This window comes from Pteropus medius, unplaced genomic scaffold (genome assembly GCF_902729225.1).
Source record: "Pteropus medius unplaced genomic scaffold, Ma_sr-lr_union100, whole genome shotgun sequence".
Taxonomy (NCBI): Eukaryota; Metazoa; Chordata; class Mammalia; order Chiroptera; family Pteropodidae; genus Pteropus; species Pteropus medius.
Genome location: NW_024354875.1, coordinates 42719594 through 42740687, shown reverse-complemented (window position 1 = coordinate 42740687; position 21094 = coordinate 42719594). Strand labels below are relative to the sequence as shown.

The window sequence follows — 21094 nt, the reverse complement described above, 5'->3', positions numbered from 1 at the left end:
AAGTGATAATTATGATGATTTTGAAGTAAAATGATTTCCATTTTCTATAAACTCCTGAAGCTTTTGACCAATTTTTAAATTCTTACCCTTTATACAAGATAGAAACGAGGGAGAGTGTCTGTGGTTTGTTTCCTTTTTAGAACTAGGCTTAATTGCTTTTTCTTGCTAACCTTGGGTGCACTGACTTACATGTTCTGCTCAGTATTATGATCCTTTCTAACTCACTATTTATTATTAATGAGTGGTAACTGTTCAGGAAGGAGATTGACAATTTTGTCTCCCGATACTGATCATTGGGAACACTGAATGCTAGCTAGCATCCTAGATATAAGTACAACATAAACTGATGGTGGACTGGGTATAAATTTTAAAAGCATAGTCAGATGTGTTTAAGAAAACACATGACTGCATTTGTCTGCCTACAAACTGAATCAGGAGTGATTTTTTTTTTTTACCTTTTTTTTGGTAACACAGAAGGAATTCCCAGAAGGGCCCACTCAAAACCTACATAAAATTTTGACTTACAGGTAGTTTTCAAGAGCAGATCTGTTGACGCTTGGGAATTTCACAGTGTACTTACTTCTTTTTCCCTTGGTAGTTAATCATTTGAACAGGGATAGTATAGGGAGGCATTCTAGGTTGGGTGCTCTGATATCTGAGGCTTTGGGCAACCCCTCCTGAAGTCTGGGCAGTGTCAGTATCACGGGTTGTGTGCTGTGGATAACTACAGCCCTTATAGTTGCTCCTGCTCCTTGGCCCACACCCTCCATGACATCTAATCATTGTGAAGGGCCTGGGAAGAGGTGAGCCCTTGGGTCTCTTTTGGTGTGAAATTCTCTGGTGTGAAGACTTTGTGATTGGACTTTGTGATTGCGTTTGGGTAAACCAGCCTTGACCTCTGGCTAAATGAGAAACCAGGTTCATGCATAACTTATATCACACACATCACTCTGGCCTCTCATCTAGGTCAGAGTTCGTAGTTCCCTCCTGTCAGTTGCAAAGGGGAACAGGCCAAAAAGTTTGAATGGCTTGATGCAGCCTGTCAGTGCCACTCTAAAGACAACCTTAGAACAGCCTTTCTGGAGGCTTCTCTGGATCAGCGAAGGGCAGCAAGCAAGCAACCCTATGCCAGCCCAGAAGCCTTCGGGGAAGATTGTCCGAAGGGGGTGTTTTTCATTTCAGGAAAGTAAGAGTGATTGCAGAGTCATTCATTTGCTCTTTTACTCAGATGAACTGATCGCCTATGAATTAACGAGAAGGGAAGCAGAAGCAAACAGAAGACCCCTTCCTGAGTTGGTTCGGGCGAAGATACCATTTAGTGCCTGCCTTCAGGCCTTTTCTGAACCAGAGAATGTTGATGATTTCTGGAGCAGCGCCCTGCAGGCAAAATCTGCAGGAGTGAAGTAAGTGTGTGTGTGGTGTGTGCACGTGTGTGTGCTTGTGCAGTAGTAATGGGGTAAGGAGGAAGCCTCAAGAGGGGAACTGGGGTAGAGTAGAGGTGGCAGGGTGTTTTAAGAGTGTGTGTGCTTGTTCCTGTGTGGTAGGATGGGATTATGATTTACACAGCCCTGGTTGTCATAGACCTCACTTGTGTGAGTCCTATTCAATAAAACAGGCTTATAATCTACATTACATGTTAGGTAGAAAAATGCCTTTTTTTTTTAAAAAAATAGAAGTTGTGGTTTATCCTATTAGGAATTTGCTATCTATCTATCTATCTATCTATCTATCTATCTATCTATCTATCTATCTATCTGTCTGTCTGTCTGTCTATCCATCCATCCATCCATCCCAGAGGATGTAACCAAGAACCCGCACCCCCATGGCAAGAATGATATTAATGAAGAAGTTACAAAAATATGTATGATAGTCTTCAATATTTAAACTACACTGGGATAGATTTTAACTCCATAATTAAAGATTTGGCTTAGGACTTGGTCGACTGTGTTCCTACCTGGAGGCCAGGGGTCTTGGGGCATATCAGTGTGGACATTAGGTCTCCTGAGCATGTTCAAATGAGCCGCTTGGGACTTAGGCAGCAGATGTTCTATTTCTACATTGTCAGCCTCCTTGTCAGGTACATAAAATCTGTTTTTTCTCCACTCGACACTTTAATTGATTTCATACAGTCAAGTCCTTGCCAACACACTTCATATCATTGGAAAAAGAGTACTTAAAATGGGGGTGGGGGCTCTGAAAGTTTGCGAATTTCACTAGTTTTAGATATTTGGCCATTTTTCTTCTAGGCTAAAACTGAGCTCTGCTTGATATAAAGCGGATAGAAGGATGGAAGAGCTACTGCTGTCTTTTTATATCAACCTCAAGTAATAGTCAAACCTAAATTACTTATTCTCTGCTACAGCCATCCCTCAGGTTTCCTCTTTGTTTCAGTGATGGACTTCATGTGTTAAAAATGGGAAAACAAAAAGAATTTATTTTAGAAGCTAAAAAGAGACCACATTTTCTTAAAATAATTTTTAAAAATGGTTCTTCATATCCAAATGAGAATTAATAATAGTTCATTCAGTTATCAATTATCCATCACAGAGTAAGTTTTCATCCTAGGACTGCTCAGTTTTAGGGTGTGTGTGTGTGTGTGTACGTGTGCACACGTGTGTCCTAGCAGATAGTTGGTGAGTTGGCATGTTAGCCATGTGAGAATAGCTTCTTTCAACTTGGAGACATCCTTGGACAGTTAGAAATCTACACACTATTACAATTAAAAAATTTTTTTCCAGGTTGAGATATAATTGACATATAACATTGTGTATGTTTAAGGTGTGCGATGTGTTGATTTGATATATATATTTTTTTTACTTTTAAGTATTGACAATAGCTGAAGATTCCTCAAATATATTTTTTTCTTTGCACTTTAATTTCGATACTGTATGGGAGGTGGGAGTGATCTGGGGATCTGGCAGCTTAGAAAGCCTCCTGCATCAGGTGTGCTCTGCACAGTGTTCTTCATTTGCCTGTCCACTTAGCCACACCTTTTCTATTCTTCAGAAAAGTGGATTCGTATTTTAGAAGTACAGGGTGTGACATGTTCTAATACTGGCCTGCGGGAAGGTGCCTTCTGATCACCTGCAAAAGGCCGACCTTTAAAATGGAGGTGGAAAGCATTGATTCTCTACAGAGACGGAGTCTCCGACCCCTGGGCTAGTGGTCAAAAGATTTGGATTCTTCTCCCGTGTCCACTTCCCGGGGCAAAGTCACTACCCAGTGTCCTCCTTCCACCTGTAATGGAAGAATGATGTTTGCTGACCTGATTTTCTCTTCAAATGTTACAAATATTTAATTGAAGGCAGCGTTGACATCACTATCTGACTCTCCAAGAGGGTTTCTGTTTTCTCTAATTCTTAACAGGAGATATTAAATATGTTTTTCCTTTTACTCTGTCTTTTATATAGACAGGTGCTCTTATGTACATGAAAACAATACTGGATGTATCACAGTTGTTAATAATTGAAAACCAGTCTTTGTGGGAAAGGAAAAAACAATATTTTAGGATAATAAAGTGACTACCTTTTATTTCACATTTATCATTCCAGGTCATGTGTCAATTAAGCACTTCCCAACAATTATATTTAATCCTTTTAGCACTATTCTCAGGTAGGTACCATTATTCTTCCCATTTTACAGATGAGGAAATAAAAAGAGAAGTAATTGGCTAGTAAGTAGCAGACTTGGTACTCATTCAGGTCAGTTGAGTTCAAAGTTTAACCTCTTAATTCCTGGGTTATATGTTGCCCCATCTTCCTTATCATGCTTGCTTATTTGCTTATTCTTAGAGCTTTATAATCCTTAAATAACCTTACTTATTTCTTATTGTACCTTATCATGTTTCAAAGATTGGTTTTGGGAAAACCAGTTTGGTGGAATCCTAAAAGATCTTTTTTCTTTTTCTTTTTCTTTTTTCCAGCATTAGGCTGTAACTCGGAAATGATCTCCTTGTTATCTTACTTTGAGGCCTTGAACTTTTCTTGTGTTAGACCCAGAGCCTGAAAGGCCAGGAAGAGGCAAAAGGTGCCCTAAGGATCTTGGTAAACCTTGGGTCAGGAAGGACCAGACATAAAGACCTTTCCCTTAAATGCTCTCAAACAGACAGTATCTGAGAAGAATATTAATGTTTGGAATTTTATTCACCTGGCAAATATTGTTGCTCGCGTAGTGTATTCTAGTCAGTGACTGAACGAGACCTAGTTTCTGTCCTCAAGCAGCTCACAAATTAAGGGTCCATAGAGAGAGAGTTTTACTTGACTTTGATCATTTATGAAAAGAAAAGCACAGTGTGGGATTTCAGAACACAAACTTTAGGTGGATGGGCAGCATTGAATTCCCACTGTAGAACTTATTAGCATGCGACTTTGGCCAAGTGACCTCACTTCTCTAAACCCCTGTTTCCTTATCTGTAAACTGGGGATAATACTTTCTTCGTAGGGTCAGGGTGAGGATTAAGGTGAGATAAACCATGTAAAGTGCTTTTTATAGAGTCTGGCACAGAGTAAATATATGCTGTAATCGTTATTACCATTATTTTCATCTTTCCTTTTTTTTTTTTTTGGATTATGCAATTTGTAAGTGGTTGATTAATTATTTTCACCGTATTTCATGGAAGGGATAGAATTGTTTTTGTTTTGTTTTTAGCTGCCAGTTTTTAATAGACTGGACAATCTTAATTTGGTGGGGGGAGGGACAGCTTGTATGTTTTCTTTAAATAAGTTTTTTCATAGTATTTTTGCCTTTATTGTAACTAATGAACAATTGACATATTTTAAATAATCAACAACACAATTGTTTTGTCAGGCACTATTCTAAGCACTTTATATGTCTTAACTCATTTAATTTCCATAACAATTCTTTGAAGTAAATTTGCTGTGTGTCTACCTAGACCTTTTTGAATGATTTACATTCTAATGGTCTTTATTAAAAACATAACTTTTCGAGAAAAATTGTAATTTCAGGAATTAATTTTAGAAACCTAAGAGTAAGTGCTTCATAAACTAACAAACTTGATGTCCCAAACCTGCAATCAATGAATGCAAAGTATTTTGAGATTGATATGAACACATATATATGACACAGTTACTACAGGTGTGATTCAACTTGAGACTATAGAGGTTACAAAGATGACTAAAAAATATTTACCCAACAGGGCAGATGCAATGTGGGCACTGTATAGCTAGCTAACTGCTTTCTGGTACTCTCAGATTGGTAGTTACCCATAAGAAAGTGTTAAATTATCCCCCCTCCCCTATCCTACCCCAGCCTTCATCACAGAGCAACCACAAGAGTCTTGGGGCTCCTCAATCACATTTTGGAACTCATTGATTTACTAGTGACTTTTGGTCGATTTCACTGTTATTTATTTTCTAGATTTTAAGCTAATGTAAGAGGAAGAGGTCAGAGAAGTGACATTTTTACATTAGTTGAAAATACCAGATTGAGTTCGCTGGGTTTTGGTGAAATCGAGGACTTAATTATATTTAAGTAAGAGTGATGTTTATTACTGCTTCTCAGAAGATAGGAAAACTTAATTAGAGATAATACATAACTTCTGGAGAGTGAGCCAGGATCAAAATAGATTGTTCCTTAAGGTGGTTAAGCTCCTGTTTTTTTGAAGAACTCCCTTATGTTATTGCCTGTACCTTTCTACTGTCATCGTGATGGAGAATTTGAGATACAGATTTTGGTTCAGTCACTTGCCCGGGGCAAAATACAGGTCAGCGACAGACTAAGTCAGTGTCCAAGGCCTCATGGACTCTAGCTCTTTCATGACAAAATAATCATGCTAATTCCTTAAGTATAAACAGTATATTCTAGTGTGCCAGGTGTTTCAAATAATTGCATGAACATTGCACAGCCCTGGAGGGTAGCTATTATTAATAAATTCATTTTGTAGATGTGAAAATGGAACGTGAGGGAGGGTCAGTGATTTGACCAGATTTGGAGTGTATTAAGTAGCATATCTGAAACCCAAATTTCTGTCTTTTCGGTACTCTGTCCCTGTCCTGTGACTTCTTTTCCGCAGTAGGGGGCAGCAGTGCATTTGTTTTCTGAATTCTGGGAGGCTGCATTCCAAGGAGAAGTTGGTAACTTAGATGTGGAAAGTGGATTTTTGGGGGAGGGCTTCTAGAATCTTTTATTTTAAGAAGTATCTATAGTACCTAGTAACAGCTAATTCTCTTTTTTTACATATATTTACCACACCCACGTTGACACTCAAATAGAAATGGTTGTTATAACCAAGATAGTAAATGCAGAATGGGTTGGAACCAGGGCATGAATTTGCTGTACAAAGTAAAAAGTCTCTGCGTAAAATTGTCAAACTCAAGTCCAGGCAATTTACCTTTCTGAAAGTTTGAAGGGAAACTCAATACATTGACCATATGTATTAATTTTAAAATTTAAGGTACAGATTTAGATATTTTAGATATCCATAATATATATACCTTTAAGTTCCATGTGACCATTTCTAATAGCCTCAACCAAAGTTCCATAAAAGCCTCATTATGCCAATTCTGTGATTCTCAGTGAGAGAGGAGGTGTCAGGATTGCTTGGGGAGAGTCTTGAAACCCCACATACAAACACATAATGTACACAAAACCATACACACCTACAAACATATATACTAAATTCCAGCAAGGGTTTTAGAAAAAACTAATATTTAGGGTTGAAAAGCACTATTCAGAAGCATAAAATGCCACAGTAAAGTAAAAGTAATAGTTTTGCAATGGGCCCTAAATGATTTTCAAGGGACAACGTTCTCCTACATTAAACATTTTATTTCTTAGGAAAAGGCCAGGATGAATGAGCAGGAGTGGGTGAGTGTGTATCAGCTTATGTCTGCATATTTCTCCTTTTCAGTTAAGTCAATGGAGCTGCCAGGTATGCCTCGAACAAAGCTTGTGATGCTTCATGAACTGTATTCATAATTCTTATTGTCTCGTTTCATTGATATAATCCCTTTGTGTCTCCCAGAACATCTCGCTTTGCCTCATTCCCTGAATACTTGGTAGTGCAGATAAAGAAGTTCACTTTTGGTCTTGACTGGGTTCCCAAAAAATTTGGTAGGTATCTTTTGCATGCTTTCGCTTAAAACATCAAATTAGCCATTTACAAAACATGGCATGTGAAAGAGCTCATGTAGTTGGCTACCAAAAACAGTTCCATTTCATTCTTTTTCCATTAGTCCCACCTTTCTCTTTTGAAGAGAAATAAGGTACGCACTGATGATAAAATTACCACATGCTAATCCACCTCTGAAGTAATGGAGTCTGGAATTTGTGGATTCTAGGAGTGAAGACAGGTCCCCCACATTATCAAATAAACAATGCTTTCCAAACATTAGCATTACCTGGGATCTTGGTAAAATGCCGATGCCGATTCATCAGGTCTGGGTGGGGCAAGCTTTCAGGTGATGCTGGTGTTGCCAGTCCAAAGACCACACTTGGAGGTGCAAGTCCAGTAATGGAACATACATTCTCCTCTTAGCATCTCTACTCTGCTTCTGAAGCAGGCAGGTGTGGCTAATGACATTCTCTTAAATTATACAAATCTTATAAATAATAAAATGAGTATAGTCAGTTGCGTTACACAGACAAAAAAGGGATGTGACTTTGGCTTAATTGAGCTTTCTTGCTAATTTTAAAGGCCCTTGACCATTGTTAGAGGTTAACATTCCAGACAGTACATGAGAACATTTTTCCCACCATCGTGATCTAATATCAAGCATGTTATTGGGCAAGTACCTCAGACTGTTTACCAGTCTTTTAAAGTTTTCATGTTTCTGAGCATTTAAAAAACAACTACTCAAGTTTTATACTGGTTAATTAACTACTCCTCTGTTCATTTGAAGGGGATAGGTAAAAAGAATGAAAAATCGGCTGGAGCCATTTCCCAGAAGCCTCCAGCTCTAACAGTTTGCACAGCACTTGTTTGCTTTGTGACATTATGCTGGGCTGTGACTGATTCTGTGGCAAATTTCACTCTTCTTGGTGGAAATAATTTCGTGGGCAGGAAGGAGGGCAGAGGGCAGGATGCTTATCACTCAGCCTTTCCTTCATGGACCTGGGAAGTACTTGGAAGAAAACGGACTTCTAAGGCTTTGAATTGCTTTGGAAACAGTTTTCTTATTTTTCTTTGTCCTTGGAATTCCTATAAAGGAACAGAAATTCAGATGAGCTTTCATAGGCTTGTTGAATTTAAAGGAGTCCAAAGCTTTCGTTAATGAACCTGAATTTTTCTGTTAAGGAATAATAGTATTGATTTGGTGAGCCAGATATTATGTTTGTTTTTTCTGTCTCCGAGGTTTATGTAAATATATTTAACTTAGCCTTTTTTGGGAGTGTTGTTTTAAAATGGGATTTATGTACCTGACATCATAACTGGTTTGGGGGATAGTGTTCTCAGATTCTGTTAGCTAGCCCAAGAGACATATCCTACACCTACCTTTGAGCCCATTTATTATTATGCTTGAATATATGCAATACTAAATCTCAACAGGATATTAGACTGATAAATTTTATATTTGAGTAAGTCAGCACAGTAACAACTGAGCTGAGAAGTTAAAAAAAATGTACCCCAAGAATAATACAGTCGAGATTCAAGTAATTTCTTTAAAATGTCAATCTTTTTTTTTATTGCCGTAGCTAAATTACATTACTCATCATGATCTGAGAAAAGGCATAAACTAGCAGTTGCAAACTCAAATGTCTAACAAGGACAGGGTGATAATGTAAATTAAAGAAGTGGTCTGGCTATAAGAAATGTGTAGCTTGCTATCTTGATCTTTCTTAGGTATGTCACTTTGCAGAAAGACATGAGTTAGGAAAACACTTTTCTACCATAAGAATCAGAATAGCACAAATATGATGTTCAGGTTCATGGGGGCAGTAGGGAGCAGTGGGGTCTGTGACAGAAGGCACACATATGAGAATATGCTACAGCTCTCTGTTTTTCAAGATAAGCTGGAAATCTAGATTTTTAAATTAAATCTTCTGATTTAAAAATTGGAATTTGTTGCTAACATTTTAAAAACATCAAACAGAGAATGTCCTGGCTACAAATGTTCTATGGGCTGCCAGTTTGTGACCTCTGGCTTATTCCATTTGTTCTTGTTCAGTGTGAAATCCTGCCAACCTCTGTACTTTCCCTTGGTTCTCCATTAAAATCTAATCAGTCTCTATGAGTCTACTGGTCCAATGATTAATTACTCCAGGGAATTGAAAAGCCTCCCTTAGCTCTGCCTAGACACATGCACGTAGAGTTAGTGGTGCTGGTTTTAAGAGGTGATTGTTGGGTTTTGGAGGATTCAGTGAATGTAATCTCTCTTACTTTGCAGATGTTTCTATTGATATGCCAGATCTACTTGATATCAGCCATCTCCGAGCTCGAGGGTTACAGCCGGGAGAGGAGGAACTTCCGGACATCAGCCCCCCCATAGTCATTCCTGATGACTCAAAAGGTATCATCTTCTTCCAGGAGAATGTTCTCTTCCAGTTCCCACCACCCTCCTCTGCTGGAATAGTCACTTTTCTCCCACCACTCTGTTGTCCCTTGGCTGCCTTCCTGTGTTATAACCCACAATAGACACACAGCAGTGAGGCCTGGCTGCATCCATAAACTTAAAATAGACATGGAAGAGACATAAACCCATCATGAGTTGAAGTGGACCTGTGGAAATCACTGGCAACAGAGGCAGCCAATCTCCAGAAAGTTTTCAGGTTATGTTGCCTCTTAGTTTGCCTCTTTTCATCCCTGTACATCGCCCAGAAGCGCCTGTGGAGAGAAGGATTTTAGTCTAGGGGAGCTGTGTCATTCTGGAGTACCTCTGAGCAGCCAAAAGGGGAAATTCAACAGAGAGTGTTGGTTTTAAAAAACTTGCCCACATCTCACCTCCCCAGCTTTGTCACTGTTTTATAGCACGAAAGCTCTTTGAGTTTCTCTTTCACTCTGTGAATGCTAAATTGGTCATTGTTCAGAATACTTAACATTTTAAGGGATAAGGACATGCAAAAAATAGTTACCTTCCAGTTGTCGTTCCAAGGACAGTGTCGAAAAATCTTGGTTTCATTATTCGCTCATTTATTCTCATGAAGTCAGTTTCCTTCTGGCTTTGCTTGCTTAGCTGCTCTCTGTTCACCTTCCTCAGGAGTTAATTAGGTCAGATAAGTAATACTGATAGAGCACTCTGGGCTCCTCTACCCAAAGGTATTCCATCAGTTGAGCAGTGAATATTATTGGTGACTTAGTTTGAATATAGGAGAAGGGTAAGGTGAATCCAGGAGGAGCGAGATAGGATTCAAGGTAGGCATCTTTGTTACATGATGCTCTAATGTTAAGTCAAATGTTAAAGCACAGAGTAGGAGAGTAGAGATGAGACCTAAGACCTACTGTGACACAGTCTGGGTTATGTGGTTCAGGTGGTTCATTAAAGGGGTTTGAGAAAGGAGAGATCAGTATGAGTGTCAGGGAAATACAAGATGCTTTCTTAGCACGGCTCCTGCTTTCATAATAGAGGCCTTCATTTGTAATTATATAGGGTTGTTAGAAATGTAGGGAGAGAAATGATTTAGTTCATTAAGATGATAATCAGAGCATCATGTTTTATGTGCTGTAAATGCCTGACACCTGGTATCTTCCCTCCTTGCTGTAATGACTTTGTGTTGTACAGGCTGGTGTGGTCTGTGTGGAGGGTTGAGAGGTTGACAACAGTGTGGGGTCCCCAGGGGTGACAGAGCTAGGGTGTGCCCTGCATTGATTCTTTTTTTTCCTCTAAAACACTTTACCATGGTTTAATCTCGGTTTCTGCCCTCTCTTGATTTCCAGATCGCCTGATGAACCAACTGATAGACCGTATGTATTTTCCCCATGTCCTACAATTGTTATTGGTCTGATTCATTTATATGTGGGGGTTCAGTAAAGGGTTATTGTTCTGTATGTGTGTTTATTCAGCTTTTCCTTGGTGGGAATGATTCTTTGTCTTAAGTTGACTTAGCAGCAAATGTAAAGCAGTATCATGGTGATTAATTGGCCCTGTAGCTCGGGAGAGTGACCATTAGCATGAGAGCCAGCCAGCCCTGTTGGAAGTTTGGCTCTGCCATTTATGACTGCATGGCCTAGAATAATTTACTTCTCTGAGCCTCAGTTCCTCATGAGTGAATGGGGGTGGGCTAATGATGCCATTTCTTCCCTCTCTGGTCACATGAGGAGGACTCTTTCTGCAGTTATGGCACTGTGGCCAGTCATTTTTTATAGTCTTGACGCTGAATACATATTGAAGACACAAAACTGACAGGATGTGGTGGTATTAATACTCTCAAGGTTATTAGTTTCATTGGATTTTGTGTTAATTTGGTAGCCTTTTAGTTTCTTAATCCTGTGGGAGTTGATACTCTTTGGTCTTCTAAAAAGAACATTAAAAAATTAACTATTTATAATGAATATTTAGATATTAATTAGGAGGAAGAGGGAGTGCTTAACACTAAGTACTCTCACTGAATACTTTCTATTTTTTTTGTCTAAAGCCTTTCTGGAGATGAACTCTTGTTAATTAGAAATTTAAGTGTTTTATGTTGCACATGACTGATCATGTGGCTTAGACCTATACACTTCCTTTCCTGGATCGATTCTGATTTGCTGATTGCTACAAGAAGCTGTTAGGGTCAGCAAGCGTCTTGGGAAAACCATTGTCTGTGAATAATCTGATTGTAATAATAACAATGGCTGTTAATACTTTTGAAGGGTAACCATTAGTCACATTGCGTTTATTATTCCACAAATTCTTTTACCTGTATAGAACTTTACTATTTATATAAAGCCCAGATTCTCCTTCCTTCCTTCTCTCTCCATTCCTCTTTCTCTCCCTCTCTCCCTCTCTCTCTCTCTTTCTTTCGACAGCCTGTTTATTCAGGCTTAGAATTTAGTATTACAGAACTCTGTGCCGATAGTCCCAGCATGCCCCTCTTATGCAGCTGTCACCAGCAATCCCACAGGGCAGCCTCAGGGCTCAGATTCTCATTTCATTATCACAGTAAGAAGGGCAGGGCAGGTGCCTTTTACAGTGGATAAAACTGAGACCTAGAAAAGTTCAGAAACCCAAGAGTTAAGACCAGAGCAAGGGCTAGGAGTCAAGTGTGCTTTTTTGTGCCACTCGACTTTTCCTGGAATGTGAGAAGTTTGCTGGCTGCTCCTGATCCTGCAGAGAGCTGGCCTGCAGCATCTTGCCCCAAGGGTGGTTAGAACTGACTGTGCCAGAGGATTTCGTCTCTGACCATAGCACTCAGCCATTTTCGGTCTTAATGGTTTGGCCATTGATTTCCTACTGGATCTAAACTTGCTGTCTTATCAGCAGTTGCCTACATTCAGCAGGAGAAAAATATAATTATTTGCACCCTACCTTTCTTAGATTTTTAAAAGAAAGAACTTTGTTTTCTTATTATAAAAGTAAAGCAATGTTTAAGAACTATGGGTTAGCAATAGTAGTCATCTATGATTGCATCACTCATCTGTAACCATTGTGATATTTGACATATATCTTTCTGCTATTTTTTATCTATGCCTGGGTCACTTTATTTTTTACAAAAATAGAAGTATGTCTTTTCAATCTAATATGCTATTATACATGCATACACGTCTTATTGATCTGCACTTCTTAAACCGCATTCCAGGGAACATTAGAGTCTAACAAGATACTAAAAGGCATCCTGTAGAAAGTTTCTTAGATTCTTTACTGTAGGAGTCTTTATTACAGGACTTTTGGGTCTTCACTATGTTAATGCACATCGTGAGTCACTAAGGAGAGAATAAAGAGAATGTAGGTTTAAAACTTATTTGACCATGGAAACCCCTTGTTTTGTGGTTTAATGATTCTCTCCTATGACTCCGGGACACCGTAGGACAGTCTGGGAATCACTGCTGTTCTACATCATTGCTTTCTTAAAATTTGGCCTTCATAGGATGTTACGTGTATGTTCTTTATAACAGAGAACTTTGATAAACACATTTTCAATATAATTTTTGTAGAACAGATACCTCTATTTCTCAATTCTTCTACTAATTGCCATCTTCAACAGAACTTTCAGTAGATTTGAGACTTCAGGGTATGGAAAACATAAGAGACAGACATGTTTGTGCTCCTGTCCTTCCCCTTTATTATAATTTGAGAGCACCGTGTAGGAGTATATACATATAAGCCCATACATGTGTATACATGTACAAATATGTACATACAAACCTATAAATGTGTATATACACACATTCACACATGTGTAAATATATGTATATGTATGTACACACACCTGTAGGTTTATAGGCATATGTTTGTACATGTATATACATATGTGCTTCTATATATACGTGTCTATACATACATAGTTATATATATGTATACACACATCTCTACCAATATCTATATATTATTATGAGAAGAAAAGAAAACAAAACCCTCAGTGTCTAAGCCCAAGTTCGATTTGTAAAGCTATCTATTTTACTATCTTAAACGTACACAATTACTAGGAAGACCAGGTGCTGTTGGCGTAAAACAAACAAACAAAAAGTACACAATTAAAAAACATTTTCTTTTGTACTTGACATTTAGACTCTCCATTTCCCAGAGTTGATTACTTCCTTTGATTACTGATACACCTTAAGGCCTGCTAGAACCTCCTGTGAGATGTAAAGAACAGCCTTTTTGGCCTATAAATAATTTATCTTCAAATTTCAGTCTTAAGAGAGGCTGCTGTAAAGGTCTTGAATATGATTTGGGAGGCTGAAATGGTTCTGGGAATATTCTAATTCTTCCCATACAAAATTACTGAATTGTTTTTCAGTACTTGGATTGTCCAGGTAATTATTATGGTTCTTATTGAGGTCAAAGATTTAGGTCAACTCAAATAGCTTTTTATTTGGATGGCTCAAAACAAAACAAAACAAAAGTGAAACCACCATTTGCACTCCAAACAAAATAGCACTTTCTGTGGATAGCATGTGGACAAAGGGGTGAAGAGAACCTAAGACAAGAAGAAAGAGAGTTTACTTTTTCACACCAAAATATCCTGTTGTCCTCTGTAGCATCAGACATTGATGAGTCATCGGTGATGCAGTTGGCTGAGATGGGTTTCCCGCTAGAAGCGTGTCGAAAGGCTGTGTACTTTACAGGAAATATGGGAGCTGAGGTGGCTTTTAACTGGATCATTGTTCACATGGAAGAGCCAGGTAGGTGGTTGGAAAATGGAATGGCTTTGGAGTCTGATGCAGTCCTCAGTGATGCTAAGACTTGATATTTCCATGTCCTCTGGATGTGTTCCAGTAAATGACTTTTTAGCTCATAGTCTACTGCAGTTGGGAGGAGGGCAGGGCTACTTTTGCCTATATTGCAAAGTCACAATGTTTGTCTTTCCTCTTTTTTAAATTTAAAATAACAGCTTTATTGAGATATAATTCACCTTTCAAAGTATATAATTCAGTGGCAGAAAGACCACTGGAAAGATGTGGGATATACTTCGAGCTAGGAGATGATGAAGACTTGAAATAAAAAAATGTACATGAGAAAATGGGGGCTGTTTAGTTATCTTTTACTTTCATCTACTTTATTGAGATAATTCACCAATTTAAAGTATACATTTCAACGGTTTTTAGTATATTTGCAGAGTTGTACAACTATCAGTATTATCTAATTTTAGAACATTTTTGTCCCCCCAAAAGAAATCCTGTATACATTATTAGTTACTTTTTTTACCCTGTCCTTCAAGGAATGAGGGTTCCAATTTCTCCATATCCTCACCAACCCTTGTTACTATTGTTTTTATGATAGCCATTCCAGTGGATCTGAATTGGTATCATTGTGATTTTGGTTCGCATTGTCCTAATGACTAATGATGTAGAGCATATTTTCATGTTATTTAAAATAACATGACATTTATATATCTTTGGAGAAATGTCTATTCAAATCCTTTGTCCGTTTTTAATAAGGTTATTTGTCTTTTTATTGTTGAGTTCTGAGAGTTCTTTTTATATTCTAACTACAAGTACCTTAGCTATATGATTTGGAGATGTTTTCTCCCATTCTGTGGGTTGTTTTCACTTTCTTGATGGTGTCTTTGGAAACAAAAGATTTTAATTTTAATGAAGTTTAATTTATCTATATTTTTTGTTACTTGTGCTTATGGTGACATATCTAAGAAACCATTACCCAACCCCAAAACACAAAGATTTACTTATACATTTTCTTCTAAGAGCTTTGTAGTTTTAGCTCTTACATTTAGGTCAATGATTTATTTCAAGTTAATTTTTGTATATGGTGTGAGGTAGAGGTCCACCTTCATTCTTTTGCATGTGAACATGCAGTTGTCCAAGAACCATTTGTTGAGAAGACTATCCTTTCCCCATCGAATGGTCTTGGTACCATAGTTGAAAATCCTTTGACCATAGATATATAGATTTATTTCTGGACTCCCAATTCTGTCTGATTGATCTATATGTTTATCCTTATGCCAAATACTGACTGTCTTCATAATTGTAATTTTGTAAATATTTTTCTTTCCTAACTCTGAGGCGTTGTTTATTTTAAGACAAAAAAAAAAAAAAAAAGAGAAAAAGAAAAAGGCCTAAGTGTGATTATTTTCCCCAGATTTTGCTGAACCATTGACCATGTCTGGTTATGGAGGAGCAGCTTCTGCTGGAGCCTCTATTTTTGGTGCTACTGGGTTGGATAACCAGCCTCCAGAGGAGATTGTAGCTATCATTACCTCCATGGGATTTCATCGAAATCAGGCTGTTCAGGCACTACGAGCAACGGTAAGCATAAGAGACTGTGTGTGTGGATACCCTCTTTGTATTTCTGTCAGTAGCAGTTGACAGTTTCCACTGTCTTTTGATCATTTTGGGTCATGTTTGTCTCACTCTTACCCCACCATGGCCCACAGAGATTTGCGTATAGTATATATATAAAGCTCAAATAAATGATTGAGGGAATTATATAGATAGTTTAAGAAAAGGGAGGTAAAAAATGTAGGGAGATATTACACCTGGGGCAAGATGACCAAACTGAAAAAAATACTGTATCATATTAATGTTTATTCTAGAGGGTCAGAGATTTGATTTGGAGCTTTCGGTGTCCTTGGAGCAAAGAGGGGTGCGTGAGATTCTGTGGTCAGTAAGGCAGTTCTTTAGGAGAAATTATGCCTTTCTGATACCAAGATCTTGTAGAAATGTTCCTCAAAAGTCCTCATAGAGGACCGAGTGAATGGCTCCTTGGAATTCTCTGCTTCTGTTTCTCTCCGTAGAGACAGATGATTCTTCCAGTATTTATGAACTTTTTGATACTGTCAGGAGAGAAGGGACCATGACACTAGAAGATAGATAGAAGCCTTCCTTTTGCAGTGCAGATATCTGTTTAATTTTGAGAGGAAGGTTAAAACCTTGATTAATGATGACAACACTAGTTAGTTAACATTATTTAAAACTGAACTCGATGAAGTTCAAACCAATTGACCATAAAAACCTTGCCACACCATATTCCATTTTTGAGTAGTTGCCTGCTACCAGTTCCTTTTTGCCTGCCCTGACTGGTTGCCTGCTGGGGTGCATTGCTGAGGTCACAGCGACTCTCCACTGGATTATGGGAATGTGGCTGGAACAATGTTTCCCTTTAAAATGCTTGAGAAATCTAAACCAGTGTTTGTTTCACTTGGGGAACTTGCTCATGCCCCACTGTTTTACTTATCTGACTGTTTCATTAGAGATTCTATGTCTGAACAAATTCTTTACCCCACCAGTAATATCACAAACAGGGGAAGATGGAAATGTTTTTATGGTCAATTGGTTTGAACTTCATCGAGTTCAGTTTTAAATAATGTTAACTAACTAGTGTTGTCATCATTAATCAAGGTTTTAATCTTGTCTCTACTGCAGTTAAACCAATCTGCCAACATTGGGGAGAACAGGCACTAGGATAGTATTCATGTTGGCACCCCTCTACCTTGCATGGTTATCTGCAGAATATACAGTTGGTAGAGAATGTAGTGTGTGCAATTATTGTGGCCTTAGGGCTGCACTGAAACAAATGTCATACTTTTTGGCATTCTGCACCCCATCATTATCAGCATCCGTGTACAGAAACGCTGAGCTAAGACTGATATGGACTTTGGAATGCTGATCTGCTGCTCAGAGCTGTTATCCAGTGAATCTAGTTATAGACCTCGGTTGGGAGACTTGCAGAATGCCAAGTACATTTTATATGCAGAGTCAGAGCTTCTTACTCAGAGGCACTTAGGACTAATGAATTCAGGCCTCCCGCCCTAGCTGCTTGACATCCTGGTTCAAACAGTCAGGATATAATGAGGCCTGGGAACTGTATACACTATAAAAATGTTTTATTTTATTAGAATAGTAACCTGGAAAGAGCACTGGATTGGATCTTTAGCCACCCTGAGTTTGAGGAGGACAGTGACTTTGTGATCGAGATGGAGAATAATGCCAATGCAAACATTATTTCTGAGGCCAAGCCTGAAGGACCTAGGGTCAAGGATGGATCTGGAAGTAAGTTCTTGCCTGAGCAATTGTGTGAACATTTGTGACTATACATTCGGCTCATGGCCTTCCCTCTCACTGCTCATATTAAAACTTTTGCCATCATTCAAAAGTTAGCACAAATCCCATCTTTTCCTAAATGGTGCATTTTGCTACTTTGTGTGGCCACAGTGATCTGATAAAGTCTTGGACAAACTCAGTCCTGTCACCCTAGGAGAGTGTGTGCTTGTTTAGTGCCAGATTTGACTTTTTCTATCCTTTAAGATAATTTTTTTCAGGGACCACGGGAGTTTTTGTCCAAAAGAGAATATTTATTTTCATGTTGCTATTTTTTGAACAGTTGAAAAGCAGTTGAATACCCTTGACTCTGAATATCATTACCCATACCAACTGCGGATAATTTTCTGAAGGGCTGTCAGGATTGCAGGAAGAGGTACTATAGGCCAACGTTCTACCTTTTAATAGCCAACACATATATGTCACTACATGCCAGGCATTGTTCTAAGCACTTTACATATAAAGTCATTTAATCCTTAGCATACCTATTTTACAGGTGAGAAAACAGGCACAGAAAGGTTAGGTACCTTGCCCAACATCACACAGCTCTTATGAAGTAGAGCCAAGATTCATATCCAGAGTCCATGTTCATCACTGTGATAGCCTGTTTCTTGAACTGTCATTGCCTACAGAATAATGTTCAGGCTCTTTAGCCTGGCATTCATCACATCCTCCAGTCAGATGTCAGCCTACCTCATCCTCACTGTCATTTCTTCAGAATCCCTCCCCCTCCACCTGTAGTTCAGATGCCTGGTACTGTAGTCACAGCATTAGCCTACTCACCTGGCATCAACCCTCTTTTTGCTACTTCCAGGTGTTTGCTCAGGTTAATCCTTAATTGTGAAATGCTCTTCTCTCCCAGCACTGCACAGTAAAATCCTCACCATGATTTAGAACTTGGCCACAGATGCCGTTTCTTTGGATGGCTTTCCCAGGTCCTTGTCATAATCAGTCCATCCATGCTAGTAATAATTATACTAATGTTAACAATACTTCCATTTGTGCCATCTTTAATCCTCACAATAACCCTGTGAGGTGGATTTTTACAAATGAAGAAACTGAGGTAAAGAAGGTTGGTTGCCAAGATCACATTCCTAGTGATGGGTAGAACCAGAATTCCAATCCAGGCATTCTGTTCCAGAGTCTGTGCCTGGGGCCACTATAATGTGGTATTTGTTCTTCTGTTATTAGGGGTGTCAAATTCATCTTGCAATAAAAATTATTTATGTAAATATCTGTGTCTCCGATTTGACTTGAAGCCTGTGGAGGACAGAGGCCATTTTACTTTTATAAATTTCACAGTATTTAGCACATGGAAAGTACCAAGTAAAAAATAATTAGATTTAATTAAATTTACATTAGCAGCATTTATTCCTATAATCATATGGCTATAGCTCTACTCAGTGATGGTCTTATCAGACCTAACATGTATATATTGATCTAGCTCTAGATAAGAGAGGATAGGAGGGAAACTTTCTTCTTTTATATAAAATAGGAACTTCTTCACTGTCTTGGTAAGAAAGGATGAAGTATAATTATCCTAACTTCCATAATCATCTGAAGGGTCTTGTATTACTTTTCAGAAATCAGTGGCTTGCCTAAAATATTAAGAGCTGTAAAGGATGAGTTAATAATTTATGAGCAGAATTTATTATGTTACACATCCATCAGTTCACTGCTTTTTTGACTTCCTGTAATGGACTTTTCTTTGGGAATGGTGAATCTTTTTCACAGAAGGATAAACCACAAGATGGAGCCATTGTAAAGCTGCCAAGATACTTGGCTGCAGAGGGAGGGAGAGTCTGATCATTAGAGTTTTCCATTTTCTGATGGAGCTTGGAGGGGCCAGCCACTCCCTTAGATAGTCATTAATGATATGGAACAGCCACATCACCTCCTTGGACTTACTGAACTCAGAGTGATCTGCAGATATTCCTGGCACTACTGGTTTTTGAGTTGCATCCTTGAATAGGATGTCAACATGATTAATTTAAAGGCACTATGGACCAAACTTTGTGGCTTTATTCCTCACTGCCCCTGAACTTAGGATACTTGTAGGTGGGGGTGGGGGAAGAGACAGCGGTGCACTATGGGAGATCACATACAGGATGTGCAGAATCTAAGGGCAGTAGAAGGTGAAAAATTTAGTTATGAAAAAACCAAAAAACATAAACCACCCTAACACAATAAATGCATTTTGCCTTTGATTTTATAAAACAGATGTTTTTAAAGTAACCTTTCCAGCACTGTGCTTGCCCATGGAAGGTGATCAGCAAATGAATGAATGAATGAGGAACTAAACGAATACCAGGGGTCATAGGGATAGTTTTTTTTCCTTCTTTTTGTTGCCTCCACTAAGTGCCATGTGGAGGTATTGGCCTTGTGTTACATTGCATACCTCACAGAAAAGGAAAAAGATGATTTCTTATACTTTATTACATTAGTGCCTGAACACATCAGTCACTTCTCTCTTCTTCTTTAAAAAAGATTAACATTAATATCAATCTTTTATTAATTAACATTAATATTGTTTGTTTTTCATATAATTAAAAGGATATATAATAAATTTAGCTACTTGAGGAAGCATAGATATATGAAAAGAAGAAAATAAAAAAGACTCAACTGTCCTACTACCCAGTCGTAACCACTGCTAATATTTTATTTATATTCTTTAGAGTTTTCTCTGCAAATATATAAACATGAATAAAAATATATATATTTATAAAACATATAACATTCTATTCTATACATGTTATTTTATAACCTGCTTTTCCCCTAACCATGGGCATACATATAAGTCTAGATCATTGATATATATTAATATAACATTGTATCAGTGTACAATAATTTATATACCTAATTCTAAGCCAACTAAGTTATTATTTAAATAAAAGATGATTATAGAAAGAGTTTCAAATAATGGTGTTATTTGCACATTCAGAAGATGAATTAATGATTTAAAAAATTTTTCTTAAAGGATGTATTCTGTTCATAGAAGTATAACAAATGCCTCTTTTAACCTCTATCCAGGTAATAGGCATTTGTTCACATTTAAGTTTCTTTTTTTCCCCTTCCTTCCTTCTCTATTAAAAATAATGCTGTAATGAACATTCTTGGGCTCTCATTTGATTATTTCCTTAGGGTAAGTTCCTAGAAGTGAAGTTTTTGAGTTAAAACAGCATATTTTTTAGGTTTTAATACAGATTATTACCTTACCTCCCAGAAATGCAGCATTGGTGGCTCTGCTGTTCCCAATCCCTCCCAACAGAGCTGTCAGGCTGAGCACTCTACGTTCTTCCATGTCTTTATCACCTAGTTGTTTCTCTTGTGTTAATCACTTCTTCATTTCTTTTGACCCATTTTCCTGTTTTTAAGTTGTTTTTTATTGATCCATATGAGAGCTTCATGTATTATCTATTAGTTTGGGAATACCTGGCAGCTTTACAATATTGAGTTTTTCTGGCCAGAAACATTTTATCCTTTTCCTATGATTCATGTCCTCCT

The 21094-nt window shown here is 38.0% G+C and overlaps 1 protein-coding gene across 1 annotated transcript in view; it reads left to right on the top strand.

Moving 5' to 3' along the window:
* The window catches only part of USP13 (ubiquitin specific peptidase 13), a 97468-nt gene that overhangs the window by 64919 nt on the left and 11455 nt on the right, over positions 1-21094 (top strand). The window contains exons 13-19 of the mRNA XM_039856004.1: positions 1229-1403; positions 6983-7071; positions 9345-9467; positions 10832-10858; positions 14075-14218; positions 15633-15799; positions 17389-17542. Coding sequence (XP_039711938.1) covers positions 1229-1403; positions 6983-7071; positions 9345-9467; positions 10832-10858; positions 14075-14218; positions 15633-15799; positions 17389-17542 — 879 coding nt within the window. The remainder of the gene's footprint in view (positions 1-1228; positions 1404-6982; positions 7072-9344; positions 9468-10831; positions 10859-14074; positions 14219-15632; positions 15800-17388; positions 17543-21094) is intronic.